We start from the raw sequence: 25,599 nt of genomic DNA, 5'->3' as shown, positions 1-25,599 counted from the left end.
GTTTTGAAAAAACACCCCATCCTATTTACTCTAGACACTGGCTGAATCCCTGCAGCGGGGTCCCAGTCTCCACGGGGAACACTCTTTGGCTGTCAGGGCCGGAGCGGCGGACGCCCCTGAGCACCCGCTTACCCTCCGCAGCCGCGGCTTACGGAGCACAGACGGGCTACCAAGCGGTGGGAGATGAGCAAGTGACAGCAGAGGCCGAATCAGCTGTCTGGTTATAAGCGTCAGGGTTTGAGGCTATTTTGGGTTGGGCTGGTTTTGGGTTTTATTTGTTTGTTTGAACAACTTCCCTTTTCACTTTCCTTCCGAGCTCTCAGAGATAGAGATTTCCTCTTTCTTAAAACTGGGCTCTCGCCGCATATTGGGACCCCGCGGAGGGCATGGTGAGAAGAAACAGGACCAACATGCACCCTACATGTAGGAAAGGAGAAGAGGGTGAATAAAATGTGTTCGCTAGTCTATATATTATATAAAACCCTAGAGAGCAGAGGAATCAGGCATCACTTCTGCCGGAAAACCCCACTCGCTAGACACATCCCTGTTTCAATCTCACGTTCCCTCGCTCTGCTTGTAGATGGACGAATCCCTGTTTAAAACCGATGTCACTTCCTCAGGGTTTCAGCAAAAATACTCGCGCTGGAGAATGGGGAATGAGCCCTGTTCCTGCCTCAAATCTCGAGGGGGAAGCACAGCAGCAACCCCAGAGTCGAAACTCTGCTCCCCATGGAAGTCGGCGGTGCTTTGGGTTAAGATTAAAGGGGGAGAGGGAGAGAATGAGGGAAGAGAGAATACATCCCCCCCACCCCCCAAAGTGCAGCGAGCTTCAGCGCAGAATAATAAAGCTGTCTCAATAAATAACATGTCTGTGTCTGTCAGTAGCTAGTTTATTTGCGTTTTTCGCCTGGATTGTTTATACTAGTGCCCCCTCTCTCTTGGGTGTCTTTACAGCTCAACAAGCAGGTATTTATCTCCAGTTCCAACCCTGAGTTCTCAGACAGACCAAGCTTCAAGGTTATTAAAATTTCAATCATATTTATTTATTGCAGAAAAATAATATACAATGATATTTACAAAACAATCATAAAAATAGGAATGCAACTAGACACCGGATCTATTTGCATTTTAACATGAGTCATCAATAAATAAATAAAAGGTTTATTTTTAGGTTTTTCCTCAGAAGAAAAATAATAATAATAAAAAAGTTAGGAACCGGGTATATAACAACTTGAGCCCAGCTTATTCCCCCCTAAAAAAAAAAAAAACCCAAAAATTAAAAAAAAAAAGAAGAAAAAGAAAAAGAAAAAAAACCCAGTTTTTCATCTCTACAGGGATATTTTTTGATTGGTTGGTTGATTTCATTCAATAATGAAGAAAGTCCACAATAATGTATTTCCTTTCATCAGTGGCTCATAGGCAAGACCTCTTGGGAATGCATGCAAAAAAAAAAAAAAAAAAGTAAATAAAAAAAAGAAAAAAGTTAAATTCCAACATTCTTCGTCAAAAAAATAAAAAAACCAACAACGACCAAAAAAAAAAAAGAACGAATCAGACTTCTATCAGAATGCAGAGATGTGTGGATTGTACCGACGCCCAAAGGGTAGTCACTGTCCAAAGCCCTTGTCTCTTTCTTTTTCCTTAAGTGCTCCCCATGCCCTGCTTTGAATTTGGATATTGTTCTTTTAATTTCCAAGAAATCCTTGGTACATTGTTTTTTTTTAGACAAGGCCAAAAAAATCGTATCCAACTTCAGAGTCTCTAGATTGTCCATATTCTCCTTCTGTGGGAACAATGTCATCTGCAAAAACCCAGAGAAGGTGGAAAGCCTGTTACTGAAGTGAAAGACACACATACATCTACCTACACCTCTCTCTCTGGAAACAGACACGTTGGGGATGACGAGAGAAGGGAGAAACGCGTGGTTTTGCCGTGCAGCCGGCGCGGTGATCGTGTGACAACCTAGACCGGCAGCTGGCCGTGTCAGGGCCGAGGGAAGGGGTTGCCGGGGCGGTAGGAAGCGCTCCTCGGGAAGCACATAGGCGGACATGGATTCACTTCAAAATATTAGCAGCAGCAGCAGCAGCAGGAGCCATCCCAGCAGCCCCGCTGGCTCCGCTGCCTTTGGTGGAAAGTGATCTCAGGCCGGCCCCATCTGGCTGGGCACACCCGCGCCGCTGCCGCCTCCCCGCCCGCAGCCCACCCCCGCCGGCAGCGCCCCGCCACGCGTGGGCCCCGCGGGGCCGGAGGCGCACCTCAGGCCGCTCAAGGCGGGGGACGCGCCGCGAGTGTGTGTTGTGAGGGGGAACACCTCCAGCCACCCTGCTCTCCGGCCGGTCCTGGAGGCCAGGCCCCGCCGGACGGGGAGGGCTCCTCTGGCTTCTCGGCCAGCTCACGGCGCAGCCGGCAGCCCCTCAGCTTCCCCTCCCCTTCTCCCCGCCGGTTTCGGGGTCCCTGCCTTACCTAGGGCTCCTGCCGAGGGGATGCAAGTGGGGGACGCCGCCTGCTAGTGGGATGCAGACATGGACCAGGCGCCCTCCATTCTCCATACTGAGAACGCGTAGCTGAGCCGCTCGTGGGCCACATAGCTGCAGCTTGCCATCTTGGAGTCCAGCTCATCGCTCTGTAAGACCTGGTAGAGGAAGTCGATGTACCTGGCCGCCAGCTTGAGGGTTTGGATCTTGCTCAGCTTGTCCGAGGGCAGCGTGGGGATGATCTTCCGCAGGGCGGCGAAGGCTTCGTTCAGCGACTGCGTGCGCTGCCGCTCCCGTACGTTGGCCATGACCCGCTGGGTCTGCAGCTCCTCGTAGGACTGGGGGCTGCCGCCGCCGCTGCTGCTGCCGCCTCCCCCGCCGCCCCCGCCCGCCCCGCACTTCTTGCCCCGCTTGCCTTGGGCCGGGCTGCAAGGCTCGTCTGCGGCCCCGACGGCGCTGCGGCGGCTGGAGCGCCGCTTGCGTCCCCCTCTCTTGTTGTTGGGCAGCTGCTGCCGGTCCGGTTCCTCTTCGCTGTTGCTCAAGCTGTCGTCGGCGGGGGAGACTGGAGAGTTTGACTCGTCCTGCTGCATCATCTCTGGGGGGAGACGCGAGAAGCGGGCCGGGAGGGGGGGGAGGGCAGGGAGAAGAGGGGGGCACCTAACCCGCCAGCTCCCCCTTGATCGGCTGCTTCGCTGGCCTGCGAGGAGAAGGAGGAGGGAGGGAGGGAGGGAGGACCTCACTTTGGGGGGAGGGGGGATGGCATCAAGATCCAAGAGGAGAAAAAAAAACGCCAACCAAAAAAAAAAAAGTAGCCCTCCCGATCCCTCCTTGGAGCCCCTTCGAGGTGTCTGGGATTGGGAGAAAGTTGAAGACTTGGAGGTTCTTATAGCTCCTGCTGGCGGAAAGTTTGGGGGCAGCAGTGTCATTGGCCTGACGTGGAGAGGAGGGACTTTTGCTGAGTTTTATAGGAAAGTTTCCGCTTCCCCCCCTCCACGCCCTCCCCCAATTATTTTTTCAAGCCATTCACAAGTGATCTAGCCTCCCCTCCACACACACATATACATCCTTACTCCAACCCCTTTCCCGGCTTCCCTGTCAGCGGTTTCTTCCCTTAGGCTCTTTCGGTTCGCGCTAGGCTTTGGGGTGGTGCTGGGGGCCGGGGCGGGAGGTTATGGGATGCATGGACACCTCCTGCGCTGCTGTGGAGGGAACAGCAGGCCGCTTACTGCCTTGCGCCGAGCGGGGAGGCGACTGTCCCGGAGCAGCCGGGGGACATCCCTCATCTTTCGGGCTTCCCCTGCCGCAGCGGGCACGGCTTGCAGCAAAGGGGAGGAAGGGGAAATTACCCGCGGGACAGCATCCAGGGACATCCTAATTCAGTCCTGCTCTCGGGGTCTGTCTTTTACGAGGAGACGCACATTTCTGGGCTAGGGAAGAGAGGCGGCACAGCCCCTGTCGGACTGGAGGATTGCGCTTGGAGAAAGCTATCTTCAGAGGTGGAAAGAGAGGGGAAATCCAGCTCTAGCTTTGTACATACGCACCAGTCCTTGAGTTCGTTTTAAGAGAAACCCGGGAAGATCCTCTTCCCGAGCCTGGCATACCGGGAGATGGGAGTGTGTGCAGACCCTCTCTACTCACACTCTGTGCCTACGGACCATTCACTTCGGTTCACCCTCCCTGAAGGCATCCGAGTGCAGCATTTCCTGGGAACCGAGCTTATGGATTTTAAATTCTCTTTCACGTTCGCAATCAAAGCTATTTCTCCCCATCCCCCGCCTTTGTGCTTCCTTCCCCGCTCGCTGGCAGCCCAGAGCAGGTGGTGTGCCTTTTTAACAGCAGCTCAGATTCAAACGCCTGGGAGGGAAAGCTAGAAACTGCTGTCGTTAGTAACAGGGATGATGCACTTTTGCTGCTCCCTGCGAGGGGACCGCAACCCGCGCTGCCAGCCCAGCAGCCGCGGCTCAGGCAGTGCACCTCCAGGCGTGGGACAGAGCAGGCAGCACACAGCAGTCCCGCGGCTCCTTGGCTGCGTTTAGGATGGAAAGGAGGAAAGGGAAGAAAAAAGGAAAAAAAAAAAAAAAAAAAGCAGAGGAGCGATGAATCCCAGAGACGAAAAATAGGAGGCTTCTGGAAGAGTGCTGTCATCTGGTCCAGGGAAAAGGGCTGTCCCTCTTCCTTGCTTGAGGGCTCCTATTCCTCCAGGCAGAGGCCTCCGCTCCCGGGCGCTGCGAGGGGGCCAGGGCGCCAACCGAGCTGCCGCCGAGGGGCAGCGGGCCCGGCTCGGCGCTGTCAATGACTCCCTCCCTGCTGCAGCACCCGTCGGGACCCTGGCACAGAGAGCAGCTCACCGCTCCTCCGCTCTGCCCCGGATGAGCTCTCATTGGAGCTTCCATCCCGCGATGTGAGCGAAGAGCAGCCTGCCCTAACGCTTCTCTTTCGGGCAACAGCTGTAAACAGGACAAGGGGAGAGAACCCGGCCTGACTTACCCAGGAGAGGAAAGGCACACCAGCACATAGAGTGACAGTGAGCAAGCACAACTTCCTCAGCTTTTGGCTTGTCCCTGCTGTGTATGCTACAACTTTTAGGCCTCTCCATCCACCTTAATGCCGCGGTTCATCCAGAGAACTTCAGAGATTCCCTTATGTTGGCAGCAGCTGCTGCCCCCAAGGTAAGAAGAGCTGTTTCTCCTTCCAGCTCCTTCTCATGAACAGTTCTGGCTCCTCTGTGGTGTTGAAGTGTCATTAGAGCAAACACTGCAAACTGTGGTGGTGAGCATCTGTAGGTAGCTCTGGAGGATTCCTTTCCCTTCCTTCCCTTCTTTCCCTCCTTCCTTCCCTTCCTTCCCTTCTTTCCTCCCTCCCTCCCTCCCTCCCCCACCCCCTCCCTTCCTCCCTCCCCCCACCCCCTCCCTTCCTCCTTCCCTCCCTCCCTCCTTCCCTCCCTCCCTCCCTCCCTCCCTCCCTTCCTTCCTTCCTTCCTTCCTTCCTTCCTTCCTTCCTTCCTTCCTTCCTTCCTTCCTTCCTTCCTTCCTTCCTTCCTTCCTTCCTTCCTTCCTTCCTTCCTTCCTTCCTTCCTTCCTTCCTTCCTTCCTTCCTTCCTTCCTTCCTTCCTTCCTTCCTTCCTTCCTCCCCTTCTTCCTTAACAACATCAAAATGGAACATTGCCTGAAGAAGTGAGGGGCAGTGTCTTCTGACACAGGAAGCACAACTTCTCTGGGTCAGCTGAGCTTTGAGTGGGATGCAGGACACCACTTGCTTGCCATGGGGCAGGAGGGTGGTGTGTGGATAACAGTGTACAGAGCAGGGTGTGTGGAAGAGGGAATGACAAGTGGAGATGAAAACACAGGAAAATGTGGGGAGTGACCTTGAAGAGAGAGAAGAGGGGGTTGACCATGTTGGATTTAGGGTCAGTTTTTCTTCATGGAAACTATAGCAAAAGCAACCAGCAGCAGTTAGCAGAACACATGATTCTACCCAGGACCTGCATACCGTTGTATGAGCCATGACTACACAGAAGCCTCCATCACTTTAATTTTTATTTATTTTTTTTCTAATTTGTATTTGTCTTTGCCTCACAACTCAGGCACTCTGGAGCAATGGAAACTAAGGCCATTCTGTTACTGCCAAGAGCTATTACATGAGTGCAGAGGCCAGGTAAGCTGTGATGCAAGTGTTCTGGTCCGGGAGACCTGCCACTGGGCTGGCTGTGTGAACCTGTGTGGATCCCTGAGGCCTGCTGGAGGATCAACCCATCAGGTTGCTGGTATGCAGCAATGCTGCCTTGTGGTGGGATTTAGACATGAGTCTGGCAGGGGGTGGATGTGTCACAGTCATGTCTAGGGGCCTGTGTGAGAGAGAAGAATATACTGCTGTGATTCTGTGTAAGGTGTGTTTCTCTGTGTGTGCAAGTACAGATGTTTTTGCAGTGTGCATGCACATGTATGTGTTGTGAGGAAAGGGAAATTTTGACAGTTCAGTTTAAAGAAAATCAGTTCAGGTTTGGTTTATTTTGAAACATACAGTTGTGGTGGGAGTGGAGGTGGAGACTTTGCGTTCCACAGTAAACTAGCAATCAATACATGGTTTGTACAGTGTTAGCTCACCTGTTTTGAACCTCCAAAAGCCACTAAGGTAGACCTACAGACCACTTTGGAGCATGGGATAAAAATGTCATGTCCTGTTCTCTCCTGTGCATAGACATGGCTTGGGTGAAGATTCCTCTGGCTCCTTGGGCAGGTTCTCAGTCCTGCTTTGCTCTTTGGAGGTGGTAAACAAGACTACAAGCAGCTTCAGGGGCTTCCCAGGGACATTTTCAGGTCTATTCCAGCAGGCTTTCCCAGGCTTCAGCTCAGGAAAATATGTGCTGTGGAATCAGCCCTTACACGAGGCACTGTCAGGGTGCAGAGAACTCCAGCATTTAGCATCTGCACAGTAATGTATAACACTGGTAAAGTAAACACCCAGATTACAAGGTGAGAGTTTGAACATGGATCTAAATAAATGACAAGCTCCTAGGAAGGTGAAATGAGGAATAAGATCGGCAGAATGATTATCATAGTGGTCATGGCTGATCACAGGGAAACAGCTGGAAGAGATCCCCCTCGATTACATGCTGGTCCTTGTGTAGGCACCTGTCAGCTGGTGAGCGTCTCAGGCTGGGACAAGTAGGGTCTGCCTTAGCCAGGCAGAAACATTACAGCTTTTGAGGAGAGTAGTCTGACAGTTGGATTCTTTCTTTGATTTCTATTTAAGAACGGATGAAGGGTTGGTTTTGCCTGCCTGTTTGTGAATCACTGCAGAAGTTTAAGAACGAATGTGCACAAGATCTCATGGTTATGACTACAACAGTGGCCAAAAATGCAGAAAATACAACTGGGCTGCAGTAGGCTGTTCAGTATTCCCCATACAACATGCATCTACACACATTGTAGTTTAGCTCTCAAAGGCTGCTCACTGTAGTAGAATACCAAACTGTCTCATTGGTGGGGATGCCTTTGGCTAGTCAGCAATAGATATATAATGTTACATATGTGCACACTCAGAAACAAGCTGCCTCACTAAGTGTTCCTGAGGTGGCACCCTTCAGTCCAGTGTTCCCTCAGAAACTTTACCTTCTGTTTCAAAACCCGCTGAAAACAGCTGACTTTTCCCAGCTAATTTCCACATTCATGTATTTTAATTCCTACAGATGCTACACAAAATCCTACTTGAGACCTAGTTGCTTCAAAAGGGACAAGAGAGCACTCAACAACTTTCCCCACTGATGTTCTTGCTACAATTTGCTCAGCGTTCATAGCACCCCAGTGCACTATCTGGCACAAACTTGTGCAGGGCACAAACGGTCACAGCACCAGGAAACAGGCACAACGAGCGTATCAGGAAGCTCTTGGCAGGACCCTTTTCTGGACTTCTTTCTCCTTTTTCCTTAGTCCTTGGCTCATACGGCCAAGGACACAGAAGGTCTGCCGAGCCTCTCGTTCAATGCAGCCCCACTACGTGGGCCCGGCGGGGTTTTGTGCGGTGCTATCGGGTCTGCCGGCGGAGCTCAGGCTGCGGGGCTACCCGTCGGGGCCGCTCTCCCGAGAGGAGGCCGGGCTGTGCTGCCGGCGGCCACCGGAGGGCACGATTCCCCACCGGTCCCCGCTGCAGCGGCGGGCACGGTCCCAGGTGAGTCGCTGCCGCTTCGGGCAGAGCTGGGCGGGCATCCGCCTCGCTCCTGTGGCAGCACGAGTGTCTTCACCCCGCGGTCTGTCTGCACGGATTCCTTCAAACACTCTGTTTCAGCCATTCCCGAGAGTTATTTTCTCGCGCGGGGGGGGGGGGGGACCCAAACACGGAGAGCGCCGCTGCCCGCCCTGCCCGGAGCCGCACCTCCCGCTCCGGGGCAACGCGGGCAGGACCGTCACACGGACCCTCCGTGGACACATGTACACTTCTCACTGGTGTGCTTCTGGCCCACGGGGCTTTACCACGGGCTTCATTTGGAAGCTCTGGGAAACAGCAGGAATCCTTCCTATGGGAATCCTTTAAGGAGTCAATTTCATTGTCCAAACGACAACAGTGATTTTTGGGTTTGGAGCTTGTGGTGACGTGGTCCTATACTTAAAACTCTTAACGGCTGGCCGGCAAAGGAGGATGTAACAGGGTCTTTTTTAACTTCCCTGAAAGGAGTCCTCGCTGCTCCCAGTGCTCCCAGCCTCCCCGGTGCTCGGCCAGCCCCGCCGGCGGCAGGGAGCGCTGCGCACAGGGCTTGGGCTGGTTCTGCAGCCCACTGTTTTTTCCTAAGACTCTCCCCAGTGCAAGGCCGAGAAATACTCATGTTCCATTATCGAGCTAGTGATTCCACATAGGAGACAAATGTCTTAATAAATGAAGATCTGAAATAAGTTGCAACACACTTGTTAATATAAAATATTTTACTTATATATCTTTCATTCTGCTCCAAAAATAATTCGTGGCAGTGTGTGTAGCTTTGTTTTGAGCAGAGCACAAGTACCTTGGTGGAAGCCTGAGTGATATCTTTTCCTTTACCCCAGAGAAGATCAGTCCTTCCCATTACAAGAGATCAACTTATCAAATGCTGTGGTGGAGCTCTGCCCCTAATTATGGCTCTGGGTCTTGTTTGTGTGGTTTCATGTCTAAATCTGAAATGACTGCTTAGTAAAACAATCTTATCTGCACTCCAGGGGATAATAGTTATTTATATTAATAATGGAGCTTATTTGCTATTTCAACTCATTTGATTTTTAATTTTTTTTTTTCAGTCTCTTTCATCTTTCCTGATCTATGTAAATATATCTTTTGTTTTGCATGATTCCTGCTCCCACACATTACTCAAATCTATATTCAGTTTTTCAGTGCGCTTGGCCCATGGATGCTCCATAAAACTTCAGGCATTTTTAGTCATAATTTCTGCTTTTCTGCTCACCCCCCCCCACCCCACCCCCCCCTTCCAAGGTGAGGCAGAGCACACCTTGGGCACAGATGATGGTTAAAACATTCCTTCTTTTTAGGGGTGCACTCAAACTCTCCCTGCAGCTCATACAATTTGTGTCAGAGTCATTGAGCCAGGATTTCAGCATGGAAGTGGGCTTTCCTCCCATTAGCCACATCTACACCCCACAGAAGAACCTCCTGTGCTTTCTACTCAGTGTGGTCTCCTTTAGACTTACAGTTGCTATTGAGATCTTAGAGATGAAGATGAATAAAAGGGTCATGTAAGAAACAATTATGACTCATAAGAGCCACACAGGAGTTCATTAGGCTCCCCTTTATCTCTGGGGCAGGCAGCAAGCTTGGTGTGAGGGAAAGGGCCTGGAAGGTTGGTCTAACATACACATATGCTCTCCTAGGCAAAGGGAAATGTTTTTCTGATTGTTAGCCAGATTGGATGCCAGGTCTGAAGTTGGAATCCATCCACCTCCTCCTACTCCCACCCTGAGACCACACAGCGGCTGACTGTAGCCATGCAGAGGAGGGGATCCTGGACAGGAAAGGTATGCAGAAAGGCTCACAGACAAGTTCACAGAAGACCCATCTCATTCCTTCCACAGTTATCTTACTTCTAAGGACACTTAGGGCTAGAAGATATTTTGAGGGAGTGGGGGTGTATTTCCTTCTCTGCTAGATTGTATTTCCTTTCATAAAAGGCAGTAAAGTGGAATAAAAGTTTATGTATTTATTTGTAAGCGGGGACATTAGAGCGATTTTGTGATATGAGCTATCAACTATAATGCCTAAGGATCTACTGCACACCATTACCTCTCATTTTACAATCCACATCTCATTTGCCTGCCTCTAGAGTACAGGATGATGATTAATCAGGGCACCTCACTCACTGGAGATTGATCTGTCCATAGGTCCACATCCTGGTTTTAATTTCTGACCAAAGGTCATATGGTAGGTCACATGATGAAGCTGATTTAGAGCACAAATCTTGATTACCAAAGACAATTTCTCAGAAGAGGCAGTGGTTTATTAATATGTTAAAATAAATCAATACACATTCATTGTTTATGTATGTATGCATATATGTATGTGCTGGACTTTGTCCTCTAACCTCCAGATCAACATCTCTATTTGCATGTCTACTGTAAAATGCTATACTGCTTCTCCTTCTGCCTTGAAAAGAATCTGTATCAAACATATTCTCATGCCAAAATCCACTATCTGACCTCGTAGCTCTAAATATAGTTCATGTCAGAAGAGAAGAAATGTTTGTTTCTCCTTTTAGAACATTTGTGCTTGCATTCATTAAGGACTTGGTCCAAAATCCTTTGATGTGAAGGGGAGTGTTTCAGTGGGCTTTGGATCAAGCTCCAAAATGGGTCAATTAAACTTAAAATAAAAATGAAAATAGGTCCAGCCTGAGAGTATTGTTGAATGAAAAGAAATTTAAGAGAGGTTGTCTCTGGAATAACGTGTTGGCCATTATTTCTTGATATTTAGCTGACTTTGTGGAACTTTCTGTGATAAAAATAACCCTTTGCAGGAAGGTTGTAATTAATTTTCAGTCTTCAAAACATCCACATTTTGCTGCATGTAGAAATGTTATTGTTGACCTAGTAAGTGCAAACATGATTTGAGCATAGTAGTATGTCTATGGGCTGGACACTAAACAGTAAGATACAGCAAAGATTTTCAAAGTCAGAGCAGAGACTTAATTCCCAAAACTCTCCTTTGACTCTAGAATACGGTCACATTTATGCCTCAATTAATATTCAAGTGTTTTATGAACTTTTGTAACATTTGATCTTATTCTTTACTGTTACACACTTTACAGAAGGGCTAAAGTAGATCCTAGTGAAAGCAGAGGTTGTAATTAATTTAAAATCAGAGGATATGCAGTGCAATATAGCAAGAGCTTTACTACAAAATAGTGAAGTTTACATCTTCAGCTGGTAATCCTTTTCCTTACAACAATATATACTAATTAAAAGCATTCCTTTGAATGAAAAATAAAGGCAATACAAACACAAGCTATAGCCTCACAGTTTACTGCACTGCTTCTTTATAGTCCTTGTATCAGAGGTCTGGGCAATTTGAATGACGTATATCTACAGGAATTTTTGCTGAATGGGGATTATTTGACAGTAAAACAATCATCATTCCTTTCAAAGAGATAGACATTTGATCAATTATATTGCAGTGGCTTACAGCCATGTGCTATCTACAGTGACAATTATGATCTATTTTGGTTCTCCCCAAATGGCCTCCAACCTAGCTATTATCTGCCGACATGTTAAACTTTTGGTCAGTGGAAATCCTTTAGTGTCTTGGAAAGACTCATGATGCTGTCTTCTGGCCAGATTCCATTACGGGTAACTACAACTTTATCTACATTCAATGCATGTAATTGAGTGGCTGTGGTATGGCACACTGTCATTTGGCTTAATTTCAATCAACTAAGATAACTTTCTGCATTTTCTTTCCTACAACACTGTGTCACGTTGCTGTACAAAGTGAAACAGCTGCCACATTCTCCTTCTCAAAGATGCACCCCAGAATGGGCTGTCTCTTCTGAGAGGACAACATAGCCTCCAATTTGGCAGGTAAAATTTTGTAACACCAAATCTTTCCATCTGTGGTTTTGTGTTGTCAGTTCATTGCAGGAACTAATAGTCTGGTCTAGATGTCAAACTATCTGATTTGTTAGTGTAGCTGGCAGGTTAACCATCTAAGTCTTGCCATTTCCGCACAGAATTCACTGTGGGTAGTACATTTCATTAAAAAAGAAGAAGAAGAAGAAGAAAAGTAACTGTATTTAAAGATTAGATACACTGTTGGGATGAAGTTCTTAATGATAAATCAGATGTAGAGTAGGAGGTACTTCATAATTGCTCACACCAACACCAAGAGACCAACCCAAAGGTGTATAGACAGGGGAGAAAAAGTGGTACCGTCACTCAGCTATCACTACAAGATTCAGCTCTTCATATTCTCACAGTCCTAGTGTAGATCAGAAGCAAATTATGTTGATATGAAGAGATAGAAGATGCAGTTTTCCCCCCTTGTGGTTGTGGAAGCCATTGTATCTCTTCACATACACCCCTACTAAAGTGTTCATTGAGGAAAACAAAACAAGACAAAACAAAACAAAACAAAACAAAGCAACGAATACAGATTTTCACTGCTCCCTAAGCCATAAATTTAGCAAAATATTACATGACAAAAGGTTGGTATTAAACTTTGCTCAGAAGCATAAGAAAATACTGTCTGAAATCCATGGTGGAATAGATGCTACTGCCAGAGCACCACAGCTGAAGGGAATGGATTAGTGACCCCTCAGTAACACTTGTGGCACTGCAAATGACACAGATAATGTCACTCCTTTTGCAATACAGATGAGGGAAAGCAGTGCTGTACAGGTAGTAGTGGCATTACGTAGGTTGGAAAGAAACCACAACAAATGTAGCTCGTGTTTTCCTTAGATTTTTCACTGACTAGGAAACCTTCATGATGCCACCTTCATTTCCACCATGCCACTTCAAGGCAAACATTACCAGTCTCCATGTACACCTCCTCTCATTAGAAAATGTGTCAGTGGATATTTTCAGTAAATTACAGGACTTTGGGCAGAAAGCCTTTCCTTCTCATCTCTCAGGTTACACTCCATCCTTGGGGTGATATTGGGTATTGCTGTGCCATGGAATTGATAAATTGGATTGATAAATTCTCCCAATAAACAATGCTATTGACCCATATCTCCACAAGAACCATGTTTTGGGAGGGGAAGCAGGGCTGGAAAAGCTGTCATCAGATTTTTCACTTTCTGTGCCATTCTCATGTACCTAGCATGCCTTTGTGGCTTGGAGGCAAGAAACACGGATCTTATGCTCAAAATTCCCCTCCAGTCAAAGATTTGTCTTATGCACTGTATCCTTCAAAGGGTTTGGCCAATGGGGCACTGAAAATTCCTGCTTTCACTGCTCTCCAAGACAGTATGAAGAATTATTTCCCCCCCCCCAAGAAATAGGCTTGCATTTTTAAAATACAAGTACCATGTGCTCCCATCTTAGTCTTGACAGAACTCACTTCTCTCCAAAGGCAAACCCCATGCAGTTAAGATCTCAGTGTGTGATTTGGTCTATCAGTATGGCAGTTGTGATCTGAGAGGGGATATCGTAATCAGTCAGATCCTAGATGTGTGGAATATATAACTGTGAGAATTGACTTGTGCTCTTGTCAGCCCATGTGTGGTTGACAGAATATAGTAATGGAAATGTGAATGTCTTCCAATTTAATACCCTGGGGCTGGCAAAAGTGTTTTCAGCAGTAGTCCTTGAATCCCATCTTACCAAGCTCGGTTTAGCAGTTCAGGCACCATTACTGGTACTTTGGTGAAAGCTCCATTTGCTCATGATTAAAATTTGGTTTCTGCATGTCATGGAGGTGATACCTGATGAAGACCTAAGATATTGCTTTAATCATATTTTGCAACATTCAAGACATATCAAAAAGAGCATTTATACTGGCTCAGATGTAATAGAAAATTAATTTCTTGCATCTTCAAGTAAGGCAGGGAAAGATCTGAGATAGCCTTTCATTTCACAGTCTCTCAGTCATCTTTTTCCTTTCACAGTATCACAGTATCACAGTATCACTTAAGTTGGAAAGGACCTCGAGGATCATCGAGTCCAACCTATCAGCACAGACCCCATGACTAGACCATGGCATCAAGTGCCACGTCCAATCTCCCCTTAAACGCCTCCAGGGTCGATGACTCAACCACCTCCCTGAGCAACCCGTTCCAATGAGGAATTACTCGCTCGGTGAAGAACTTCCTCCTCACCTCGAGTCTAAACCTCCCCTGGCGCAGCTTGAGACTGTGTCCCCTTTCATTTTTGCCTTTTTTTTTCCCTTTCCTTTCTTTTTTTCTTTCTCTTTTACAAAGTTTATTCTTTTTAGTCTTCTTTCTCTTATTTTTCCACTTTTTCTCCTTTTTTCTTTTTCTCCTTTTCTTTTTCCCCCATGACAAAAGAGCTGTGAGAGACAAGGATGCTCCACAGTTACTGCGGTGTTCTGGCATATCATTAAACCAATTAAAAATAGATTTAAACAATTATTTGGGGCATATTTTCTTAATGTTCTTTAATTGTTTTTTTTTTTTTTGTTTATATGTGATAATACTAACAACAAAAAATGTGAACTGCTCAAAACATAAGCACTCCCAAATGTCTCAGATTATATTCCTGAGCCCTAAATCTCTGATTCAGCTCAAAGCTATTCAAGAATAATTTAAAAAATATTCCTGCACTCAGAAAATCTCCTGCCAACTTAATGGCTTAGTTATGTACATTATTCTAAAAGACTTCATAGGAGCTTAGATGGCTAAGATCAGGTCCAAGAGCACCTTGAAACATCTGAAACACTTCAGCATTTGGATAATGACATACTTTTGGGGCCAACCCACATTTCTCTTTGGAAAATGTTTCCCCTGAATGGCTGCAGACAACAGATGGATCATATGATCTCTGCATTTGGAAAGATGGCATAAGTCTGGCAGGCTGTCAGTTAAGTGAAGGGAGCTGATTTCAGATCCTCATTAAGAAAATATACAACCACACGGAGTGGACTGAATGGCAGAATGGGATCACTGGCGCCAGCTTTAATAGAAAATGTAGCACACTGTTGCAACATGAAATCTGATGTGCTGTGGTTGGATCCAGCTCTACCAGGTTTTGTATTCATTTTTCAAAGAAATGTGTTTTAAAGGGGAAATTGTATTTCAAGGACCCTCTGTTCACCAGGGGAGAGAGAGGAGCAGAGCACTGCAGGCATTAAAGGACAGCTCCAAGAGCCACCAGCTCTAGAATCAGAGTGGAACATCATGGCTTTGTTGGGTCTTCCCTTAAGACTAGAAAGGTTTCTGTGTATTGTCTGTGTATTGAAACTTTTCTTTGTATTTCTAATCTCTCACTGTATTTATTGGGCCAAGTGCTTTTTGCAACTAATATTTTACCCAACAATACACTGTGGGCCTCTTTGCACCCAGATTTCCACAGAGAAACAACCTTACCAGGCACCAAAGAGCCTGAGTAGGAATCTCAGAACATTATAATATGCAATATAGTTTTCCAGCAGCACTGGATATAAGCAGTGAGTGCTTTGTAATCACTACTCACAGCTAAAGAGAAAAGGGCTAGTGAAGCTACACACCTCTATTTCACCATCAAAGGCCAAAATAATGGCTATGGCTTCAGGTAACAACTTTTTAGTGCCCCTTGTTTCATCCCATTTAATGCTTTTTGTGACCTCCAAGAAATCAGGATCTTTATAGGATATCTCATCTCAGCCACACAGAAAGTGAATGACCCTAAATCACCAGTTGATTTGAAAGTCTTTATAAAGCTACCTTTCATCCAAATCAGAGACACCATCTATCCCAGGTGAACATGAATTTTTCAAGCAGTGATGGCATTTGCTGTGGTCTATTTATTCCTGTGTCCTTTGTGATATAATCACTACTCTTTTCTCTGAGAACTGCAAGTTTTAAAGGTTGAAATTCATTAACAAAGTCAAAGCCTGTATAGTAAGTAAGCAATATTACAAAGAAAAGTATTAACACCTGAGTTAACTTCTTCTCTCAGTTGACTTACTATGGTTGAGGCTCTCCATGCACAAAAACCCTTTTTGCTGTGAAGAAAATCATAGCGTGTGGCACCTTGCCTTGAACCACTGAAGAGCTTGGAGCAAGATGAACGAGCAAAACAAATTAAACTGGAAGTAACATGGGCAATTACTATTTTTTTTCTCTATTTTCAGAGCCAAAGAGAGACAGTTAAACCAGATGGAGACTCTTTATCTCTCTTTTTGAAATTATGGCAGAGGTATGACAAAAGCATGAACAGGTCCAGTGTCTCAGGGTGCCTGATTACCTTGGTTTGAAATAAAGCCCTGTGTGATGATAGCGAAGCCTTCCCTTCTGCACTACAATAACTCTGTGTGGGAACCATTCAAAATTCCTCACTGTAGGAAAAGATGGTCTGAGTCACGGCTATAGCCCTGCAGTCACTGAGAGCAGTATACGCCATGCTGAGATAATATAATGCACAGAACTATTTGCATAGACTTCAGTCCTTACAAGTATACATTCATGTGTGTGGCAATGCCAGCGATGAGCAGCGTGAGCCATCTGGCAGTGCAGGCCTAGAGCCTGACATGGTGGTAGCCCATGCTCAGCGTAAGTGCAGAGCCAGCTAGCAGTGTAGCAAAACAGTGCTGTGCCTGCAGCATGTAACCAAAACAGGACACTGGTAGCTATAAACACAGAAAGTTATCTTGGGACAACAGGACACGCACCTGCATCAACAACCTCGCGTGTTGTTAGTAGTTGGACCAATAATCTATGATAGTGCAATGTGTGGTCACTCATAGGGAACCAATGAAGCTATGCTAACGGTGCTCTCTGCGTCTATATAAGTTGTAGAAGTTCCCTTGATACGCACTTCTACCTTTCCTTTCCCTTCTTCTTCTTTGCTTTGCTTTACTGTGCTATACTCTCACTATAGTCCTACAATACTGGAACAATAAAGGAGCAATACTCGATCATATTGGTCAGCTGTATTGACTCCAATCTCCATCGTCTATACACTTGAAAACTGACAATGCAAAAGTAAAGATTACAGGATTACTCCCTACTTTGGCTTCTTCAAAGGAATAGGAATTTCACCTGTGTAAGGACCACTGAAATGGACTGGTGATCAGTGAAGTGGTGTCTGTGAAAAATTTCTGTGGCTTAATACTCACTGTCAGCTGAACCAACGTTTCCCCCTGAACTCAGGACAGAGAAGGGAAAAAGAAGAATATGGGTGAAATAGAGGCAAATTTTAAAACAACACCCGAGCTGCAGTTCTTGAAAAGCCAGCTTTTTAAGGCAATTGCAGTTGGTTATTTATATTGGGTCAACTCTTTTATTCTGCTGTGATGAATGTTCATTCCAATCTCTGAAGCAAAGTTGCTTTTTGGAGTGATGTTTAAGACCAGCCTGATCTAGTGTGGGGTATCCCTGCCCATGGCAGGGGGGTTGGAACTAGGTGATCCTTGTGGTCCCTTCCAACCCTGACTGATACTATGATACTGTGATACCATGATACTATAACCAGCATACCTGTCTGCCTTTGCAATTGTTCTCTTGACTAAGCAGTGGGAAAACTTGGCTGTCATTGTTGCAGATTGGTAGCATTCTAGCCTTGTAAAAACAACAAATCCTTATGAAAACAGGGACCCAGAATGCACAGCAGTCACATTTTAAGCCTCAGTATTTCAGCTATTTTTAATTAAAAGAAAAAAAAATAATAATCCCCAAAGGTCCAAGTTCATTCAAAGGACCAAAAGAGTTACATAGAAAATCTCTTTGAGAAGCACCAACGATCTGAAGGAGAATAAAAACAAATAAGAAGTAATTTCCCTCACTTCTACTTAGCACCCTAATGACTTTCAAAAACTAATTTATTTTAAAGTTTGCAATAGGGAAAAAAAAAGAAAAAAGGGAGTTATTTGACTAAGACTTCCACTTATCAAGTTTCATCCTGGAGGGAATTTTTATAGCTGAGTTATAAGCCCTCCGCATTGGAGTGTTTATAATGGAAATGCTGACAAATGTGATAATAAACACCAATCATGGGGCCAGAGTAGCTGATCAGGATGTGGATGGAGGAGTCTGCAGTGCTAATCACAGTATTTTGTTCTAATCTAATTTGCTTAAACCTGCTTTCAGCTTGAGCTGATGACTATAAGCAAGATCAGCCTGACTACAGATTGCAAAACCATTTGGTAATTTAGGCTTCTCTTAGAAAACTTGGAAGTGTTGCTCAAATATGATTTCATTTAGACTTTCTTTTATTGGGGGGGGGGGGGTGGGGTTTGGGCATTTTACACGTCTGAATGTTAATTGTAATGCGATAGCTTCGAGGGAACTGAAATTTCTACCAAAAGGCAGCTCTCAGCAGGCAAAAGGAATATAAACAAACTAGCCTCAGACCAGGATCTAGAAATGGGCTATGATCAATCAACTCCAAGGCTTTTATAAAACCCTTATTATCTTTTCCCAGAAGTAATTGACACTGTCAGTTTTTGTTCTTAATGCAGTGATAATGGCATGGTGCTTTGGGGAGACCAAGGACCAGGACTGGTCTCAGCCTTGGTGGGAGCAGGGCTTCTGTGCAAGGGGAGGGCCTTTCACTACATGGGGTGAAATCCTAGCATTGCTGAAGTTAGCAGCACTTCTTCAGTCATTTCATTAGGACCAAGGTTTCACTGGCTTCTGAAGCCTGACATAATGGTTGTTGGATTTGGTGGTGCTGGTTTTTGTTTGTTTCTTTTCACTGTGATTCCACTGTGACTGGGATGCAGATATCTTGGATTGAGGTGATGGTGAGGGAAGAAGGGACCCCACAGCTCTGTTACACCACTCAAACAAGAAACTTGGTTGTAATGTTTCCATAATTTGTTAAAACTCTTAGCAGACTGAGCTTCCAGGACTTCAACACATCCACATGGGTCAAGTGATGGGTCAGTATGATTTCTTGCTGTTTCATTCAGGTCTTCATGGGTATAAGAGCATGCTTAACACAGGTGTGTAGGAAAAAAAACTGCATCTAGATTATAATTCTGGTAAATATTTGCCAGTTTTGGAAAAGCAGGAATCATGCAAAATTAAGTCCCTGTACATCAAGTTCTCATCTCCTGTAAATCAATGTGCGGTGGAGAGGCTTCTCCAAAGTCTGTGCTGTGACAAGAAATGCATCCCACTACTTTATCTGTGCTGTTTGCATATTGTGTCCATTGGCTTATACCACAACTGTACTTTTAATTTGTAATGCTATTTATACAATCAGCAGCTCATATAAAAATGGGACTACTGTTCTGTATTGCTGCTACAACATTTTCAGTGATCTGTAAAAAAAAATCGAAGTGCATCATGTGACATTCAGATTTGATTCGTATTTTTTTTTAAAGTAACATTTTTCTTTCTGCTTTTCTCTAGCCTTCAACACAAGTATAGAAAAGCTTAAAATCTTGAGCAAATTCCAATGTTCTGTTATTAAACCAAGAAGAGAAAACCAATCATTTTGGAATTATTCGTTACAGACATGTTTACAGTATGAATCTCTTAACTTAAGACTCTGTGTGCTATAGAGTTCTAATTTTTTCCAGTGGCATGAGCATGGAAAAAAATAAATGTGAAAAGATATATAATCATGCTGTGGAAAGCACAGTAGTGCAGAGATCACAGAGAATAAGTGCTAAGGAGTGAATATTGAATTGTGTGTTTCATTATCCTTGAAGAACTTGTCTTCATCATTTTGCTTGAGACAGTGGTAACAATCATGTGAGCAGTTGTTGATTTTGGAATATTGGTCATTCTTAGTCACTTTCCTAACTTTATATTTAGGAGAAAAAAACAACCGAACCAAATCAAACCAAAAACCAAAACCCCAACCCAACAAAACACACACCCCCCCCCAAACCATCTGAAGAGGTGAAATATCCTGGTTTCTAGAGAGGATCCAGCTGTGTTAGCTATCCAACTACCTCTTGGTGAAAACAAAAAAAGGCATTCTGACAACTGGAGAGCACACGCAATGTGTGGTCAGGGTGGTCAGCAATAAAAAGTGGGAAAACAAACCAAAGAAACAAGTGAAAAGAGAAGGAACATCAGAATATTAATGCAGGGTACTAGATAATTCATAGTAACATTAAAGTGAATGGAATGAGAAAAAAAGAATCACCAAAGGAGCTGACAAAATATGAGAGAAGAAATCAAAGAAACACTACAGGGAGAATCAGATCGTAGCCGCACCAGCCTGAATCCAGAGCAAACCTTGATGCCACTAATATCCCTACAATTTTATATAGTGGAGATGGAAGTTGTCCTGTGATGTCCAGCAGAGCCTTTGCCCTGGATGGGACATTAGCTTTTAAATGGAACGCAGACTGGACCCGGCCATGACCAGGCTGTTGGCTGCAGGTCTGCTGCAAACGTAGGGAAAAAAAAAAACAGGTCTTTTCTGGCAGCAGCGAGGGGAAGTGCCGGGAGCAAAAGAGCCGAGGAGTAGCGGGAGGGCAGAGGCCTATCAGAAAGGCTCAGAGAGGCTTCTAGGGGAGACCCTCATAGGCCTTGCCCCACTCCCAGCCCGGCCACGGCCACCCCCTCCGTTGCCGCTCTCCGCGGCTGTCGCCCCTGTGAAGACGCGGCCGTGAGTAACCGGGAGATAACGCCAAAGATCGGGCAACTCGTGGTGGACCCTGTCCCCGTCTACATCCCCAGGGGGAGGCCGGCCCCGGCTTCCCTTTTCCCTCCTGCTCGGGCTTTCCAAACTTTATTTATTTATTTAATCTCCTTGCAGCAATGAAACATACTGAGGGAGAAGGAGAGAAAAATACAGTGAGGGAGAAAGAGGCTTTCAAAGACTTCCCCGGAATCAAAGCCCATTAGATTTCTCTCTCAGATGAACGCAGACGGCTTCTCATCATCCGGGGATGCTGCGCGGTGTCTCGAGCTGCCGCTCCGTCTAATCACCGCCGTGCCGTGCCGAGACAGGCTACACAGGGGTAAGCCGCGCCGGGCCCTCCTCGGCCAGCCCCTGCTCTGTGCGAGCGACGGCACTGGCCGCCCACACACAAGTACGGAACTGGTCCCGGGAAGAGAATCGTGACAACGAAAGGGTTGTGTCCAGATATTCCGCTTTACTGGCCCTGTGACACACGGTATGGACTTGGCAGGCTGGATTTCAATGCAAACGGAATTGCTGTTTATTTTTTAATAAGGCAGAAAGCGCTGGGTTAAGCGCGCATGCCGAGATATTCCTGGTCCCTGGCAGGCAGCTGGGCAGGCGAGGAACCCGCTGGAAACCCATTGCGCAAACTGGAATACTTTTGCTGTCCCTGCCGAGCCTTTCTCGAAAGCAACAAAACTGTAAAGGTTTTAAAGCAAGGGGGGGAGGGGGGCGTCAGAACTTCACACACCCCCCCCCCCCCTTCTCATTACAAAAATCACATATATTAGCAAATCTACACACTCTCAGCCTCTCCACCCCTCCTCTCCTCCACCCCTCCTCCCGCCCCACAAGCACGCTTCCCTAAACACTCCTCGTTTTGCATCCCACACCTACGTGGCTGCGATATGAGAAGCCAAGGCAGGAGCCAGGGCTCTCCGTCCAGAGCAGGGAGACACCCGGGGCCACCTGCTTGGTGCCGTGGGTGATGCCTGGCTCCTGGCTCTCCCTAACCTGCCTTCTGCCTGCTGCAGCCGTCCAGGAGCTCAGTCATGAAGGAGATGTACACTATGGCCAGGCGTAATGTCTCTATCCGGGATAGTCTCTTTTCGTAGGCGAAGGTGGGCACCTTCTTCCTCAGCTGATCAAACGCCTCGTTAAGGTTGAACATCCTCTTCCTCTCCCTTATGTTGGCAGCCTGGCGCTGGGCGTAGGTGATAACCCGCTTTCTCCTGCGTCTATCTAGGAGGGAAGCGCTGCGCATCCTCTCCACTTCCTCCTCTTCTTCCTCGTCTTCGGGATCTCCATCTCCGAAGGCAGGCAGGGGCAGCCCCTCGGCCATCCCCGCCCGGAACGACAGGGCTCTGTCCTCGAAGGGAGACCCGGAGGTGACCTCGCAGAACCCCAGGCCCGTCACTGCCCGGGACGGGGCCTGGGGAGAACCCAGAGAGAGGTCGGCCACAAAATCCAGCACCGAGGCGCCCAGCAGCTGCTCCAGGCAGGGCACTTGCGGGACTCTGCCGTGCGGCTCATCCAGCAGTTCCGGGCGCTGGTGGGCTGGGAAGAGGCTGGCTGACATCTTACTTCAGAAAGGGCTTAATCTGGTCCCCCATCCCCATCCCTATCAGCGTTAATATTTATAACCCCCCGGATAACAGGATTAGCAGGACTAGAAAGAGCGGCTGTAAAATTTCTCGCCGTGATGCTGATGAGAGGAGACAGGCAGCCCCCTCGGGGACGCGTGGATGCCCCCGAGAGAGGAATCCCCTGTGAGTCAATCCTGTCACAGCGATCAAGGACAGTTCCTTCTTGGCAAAACCCTCCGCTCTTACCTGCTGAGCACTTTTGTCTCTTCTTACACACCCGCAACCAAACGATTTTCAGGCTCTTTAAAGCTCGCAGGCGCAGAGCCGGGTCTCCACTGGGCTTGTTTTCCTTGTTTTCTGTCGGGATCTCTGAACCCTGAGAGCCAGTCTGACAATTGATGTCAGGCAAGTGCGTGTATGCTTTTAATGATGTCCTGAAGAGGGGACCTGCACGCAGGGGGTCACCGGGGAATGTTTACTCTGTATCCCAGCGCAATGGTTGCTGAATGACAGGACCTCCATTAGCCTAAGTAAGCATTGTAGGGGACCCGATATTGCATTCCCCGTAGTAACTGTTGGAATCGCCTCTCCATTCCCTCTAAATCTCCTTCAGTTAAGGTTCAAACATCTTCCCAGTAAAAGGCTGCTTCTAAAAGCTCATTTAGGTTCAAGCAATCTCAAAAGCACTTGCTTTGAAATTCCTTCCTCCTGCCCATGAGACAAGGATAAGCTCGTCCTAGTCAGGGCAGGGCTGCCCTTACACCTTTGGTAGAGCTGTGCCGGCTGCTGGCAGTGCATGAAGGAATCAACCTGGCTGCAAAATACCGTGAAATGTGAACACACCCGCACACCCGACACTTCTGAATACCTTCCTTTGACCAAGGTTTCCTTGGGGACGGGCATTGGAGATTGTTTTGTTTTTGTCTTGGGAAGCTGGAAGGGGTTAGTAGTTGTGTCTTCACCCTCCAACACCACAGACTGCCTCTAAATAAATAGCCTGGCCCTGGACATCCTTGGCGGTGTCAGTCACACCCATGCTGAACCAGATCGATTTTCTTTGGCACACGATTTGTGCTCGGCTCGTTTGGGAGCGGCCATCACTCCTGCGCTGCCTTCCTAGAACCTAATCTTCGCCTTTGTCATGAGTTGTTGCCGCTCTCTTTGGGTCTAATTAGCCTCTGATTTCTAAAGGCATTTCAAAGCCCATCACATCAAAGGGTGGTGGTGGGGGAGAAGGATCCCGCTCCTAGAAAATCCTTCCTGTTTGCCTACAGGATCGCAAACATTTCCCACCGCTGACCAGAGTCTGCCGTCGTTTAAAACGCGGCGAGCGAGCCACGCACCCCCTTGCCCTGCCAGCGCTCCACCCCGACTCCGTGGCTGTCAGAGGCGGAGGCTGGGCAGGGCGCTGGCTGCGCGGGGGACTGCGGAAGGTGAGCGGAAGCGGAGCTACGTTGGACAGCTCCGGAACGGGTCCGGGCGCCGTAGAGGCACTTTAGATACCCGGCGTTATTGCAGAAAGGGAGATCTTCCCTCCCTGCCCTTCCTCCGGGCCCATAACAAACCTCTCCTCATCCTGTCGCACCCACTACCGCTGCCACTGCTGCGGCAAGTGACGGACGGCGTTGTGCCTGATTTCGTGATGTAATGGTGTGCCTCAGGCTGAATAAAGAGCTAAGAGCGGGGAAACTGCTTTTCTTACTAGCTAAGAGGTTTCTTAGCCAACAGAGAGATTGCTGCTCGAATACCTGCTTATTTATGACAAATATCGTTCATTAAAACACCTGGCGAATGAACTAATAAACAAAGAGGAGCTATAAAACATCTGTTGAGAGAAGTGCTGACTTCGAGAGAGCATCCGAAAGTAACAGTTAGCTGAAGGGCTCTAAATGTTAAGTGTTACATAAAAGTGCTTGGCGGACGAAAGAGGAGATAAATATTTATGATCCATCAGCCAAGCAATGCAATTTGAGATCCTTTATAGGTGAGGTGGCAAGTATTTCGTTTAAAGACACAGAGATATACATTAAGGACGAATGTTAGTAAAGATGTGCACAACTGTCGGGGGAATAAAATACTTCAGATAATGAAAAAGTGAATGGAATTTAGCTCTGTGGTAATCTTCACACGAATTTCCCGTTGTGTATGAAACCAGTCTTTAGAAGAGGATACAGCAGCCCTTCACCACGGCCTCGTTCAGAAAGGACCTCTCGCTCATATTTCTAATTTTGGATTTGCACATTGGAGGCAGGTGGACTGCACAGAAATGAAGTCAAGGCTACTTCAGTTTTACTTCTACAGGGCTCATGTGCTGAAAGAATTGACTGACTGCATTAGTCAAGAAAAAAAAGAAAGATACTGAAAATGGGCTCATGTAATCTACCTGCTGGCTTTTATCCAAGTATCAGGTTATCATGAAGACGTTTTGAGTCCTGCAGAGATCTGAGCACCTACAATGGACCCCACAATCCACTTGAAGTCTCTCTTCCCTGGTGGGATGCATTTTTATTTCCTCTCTCTCTCTCTCTCTCTCTCAATAATATATTTTTATACCTATTTATTTTATTCTTATATGTATATATGCAGGGAAGGAGACTAACTTGAGAATTTTTGTAATACCATTCATGCTGCTCCCCCAGTCTAATATATATTAATATATATATTTAATCATCCGTGCCACACAAAATCATCTTTGTCTTGTGGAAAAAAAAACAACACCCGTGTATTTTAAAGGAAGGAAGGATTAAAGAGCGTCATAGCCTACCTGGAGAGGGGAAACCAGGAGTTGTGAGTACACACACTGTCTTGGTGGGGGTGGCGTGAAGGGGAAGTGAGCCGAATTAGAAGGGTGATAGGGTTAGTCCCGGGAAGGTTGTCACAAACAGATAAAGCGCAGAGATCTTTGGACTGTAAATTGGTTTATTTTTTCAAATTTCAAATTCTGTTCAGTGAAGGGATAACAGAACACGGGCTGAACCTAAAAGTTCTATCAACTATTGTAGTGCTACTCATGGACACAGTGGTTTGAGGGCACAATAGTAAATAAAATAATATGCAAGTATTACATTTGAAAAGTAAATAGTAAATAAAAAAGTGCATCCGAGCAAATGTTTGAAGGCTAGAGAGTGAGGAATGAGGACTCATACTCCACTCACTTTGTAAACCCACTGATCTTAGCACAGTTTCTTCATATCCTCTCCTTCAGATTTACCCAACTTCAGAGAATTCATGAATAAGACAGTCTCATCCTCCTTTAGGGATTTTCCTCAGGATAGCGATGAGCAACAGTTGCTTCAATTGTTTTGCACAAAGACGTGGTGA

The 25,599-nt window shown here is 46.6% G+C and overlaps 2 protein-coding genes and 1 long non-coding RNA gene across 3 annotated transcripts; 1 reads left to right on the top strand and 2 right to left on the bottom strand.

Annotated features, from left to right (window-relative positions):
• Positions 1–1,027: 1,027 nt before the first annotated feature.
• TWIST1 (twist family bHLH transcription factor 1) lies at positions 1,028–3,878 on the bottom strand. Its single transcript, XM_068152476.1, has 3 exons — positions 3,821–3,878; positions 2,464–3,069; positions 1,028–1,801 (listed from the first exon to the last, which is right to left on the bottom strand). The coding sequence occupies exon 2, from the start codon at positions 3,065–3,067 to the stop codon at positions 2,507–2,509; it is 561 nt and encodes a 186-aa protein (XP_068008577.1). The 5' UTR covers positions 3,068–3,069; positions 3,821–3,878; the 3' UTR covers positions 1,028–1,801; positions 2,464–2,506.
• On the top strand, positions 3,194–8,136 carry LOC137448203 (uncharacterized). The gene is made up of 3 exons (XR_010988999.1): positions 3,194–5,143; positions 6,058–6,237; positions 7,663–8,136. It is a non-coding gene; the product is annotated as an uncharacterized lncRNA (long non-coding RNA).
• A 13,565-nt stretch (positions 8,137–21,701) lies between these two features.
• On the bottom strand, positions 21,702–22,271 carry FERD3L (Fer3 like bHLH transcription factor). The gene has a single exon (XM_068152546.1). The coding sequence runs from the start codon at positions 22,269–22,271 to the stop codon at positions 21,702–21,704; it is 570 nt and encodes a 189-aa protein (XP_068008647.1).
• Between the last annotated feature and the right edge of the window lie 3,328 nt (positions 22,272–25,599).

This window comes from Melanerpes formicivorus, unplaced genomic scaffold, assembly GCF_026170545.1.
Source record: "Melanerpes formicivorus ecotype bairdi unplaced genomic scaffold, bMelFor1.0.p_v2 SCAF_23, whole genome shotgun sequence".
NCBI lineage: Eukaryota > Metazoa > Chordata > Aves > Piciformes > Picidae > Melanerpes > Melanerpes formicivorus.
This window is presented reverse-complemented; position numbering and strand designations above follow the sequence as displayed.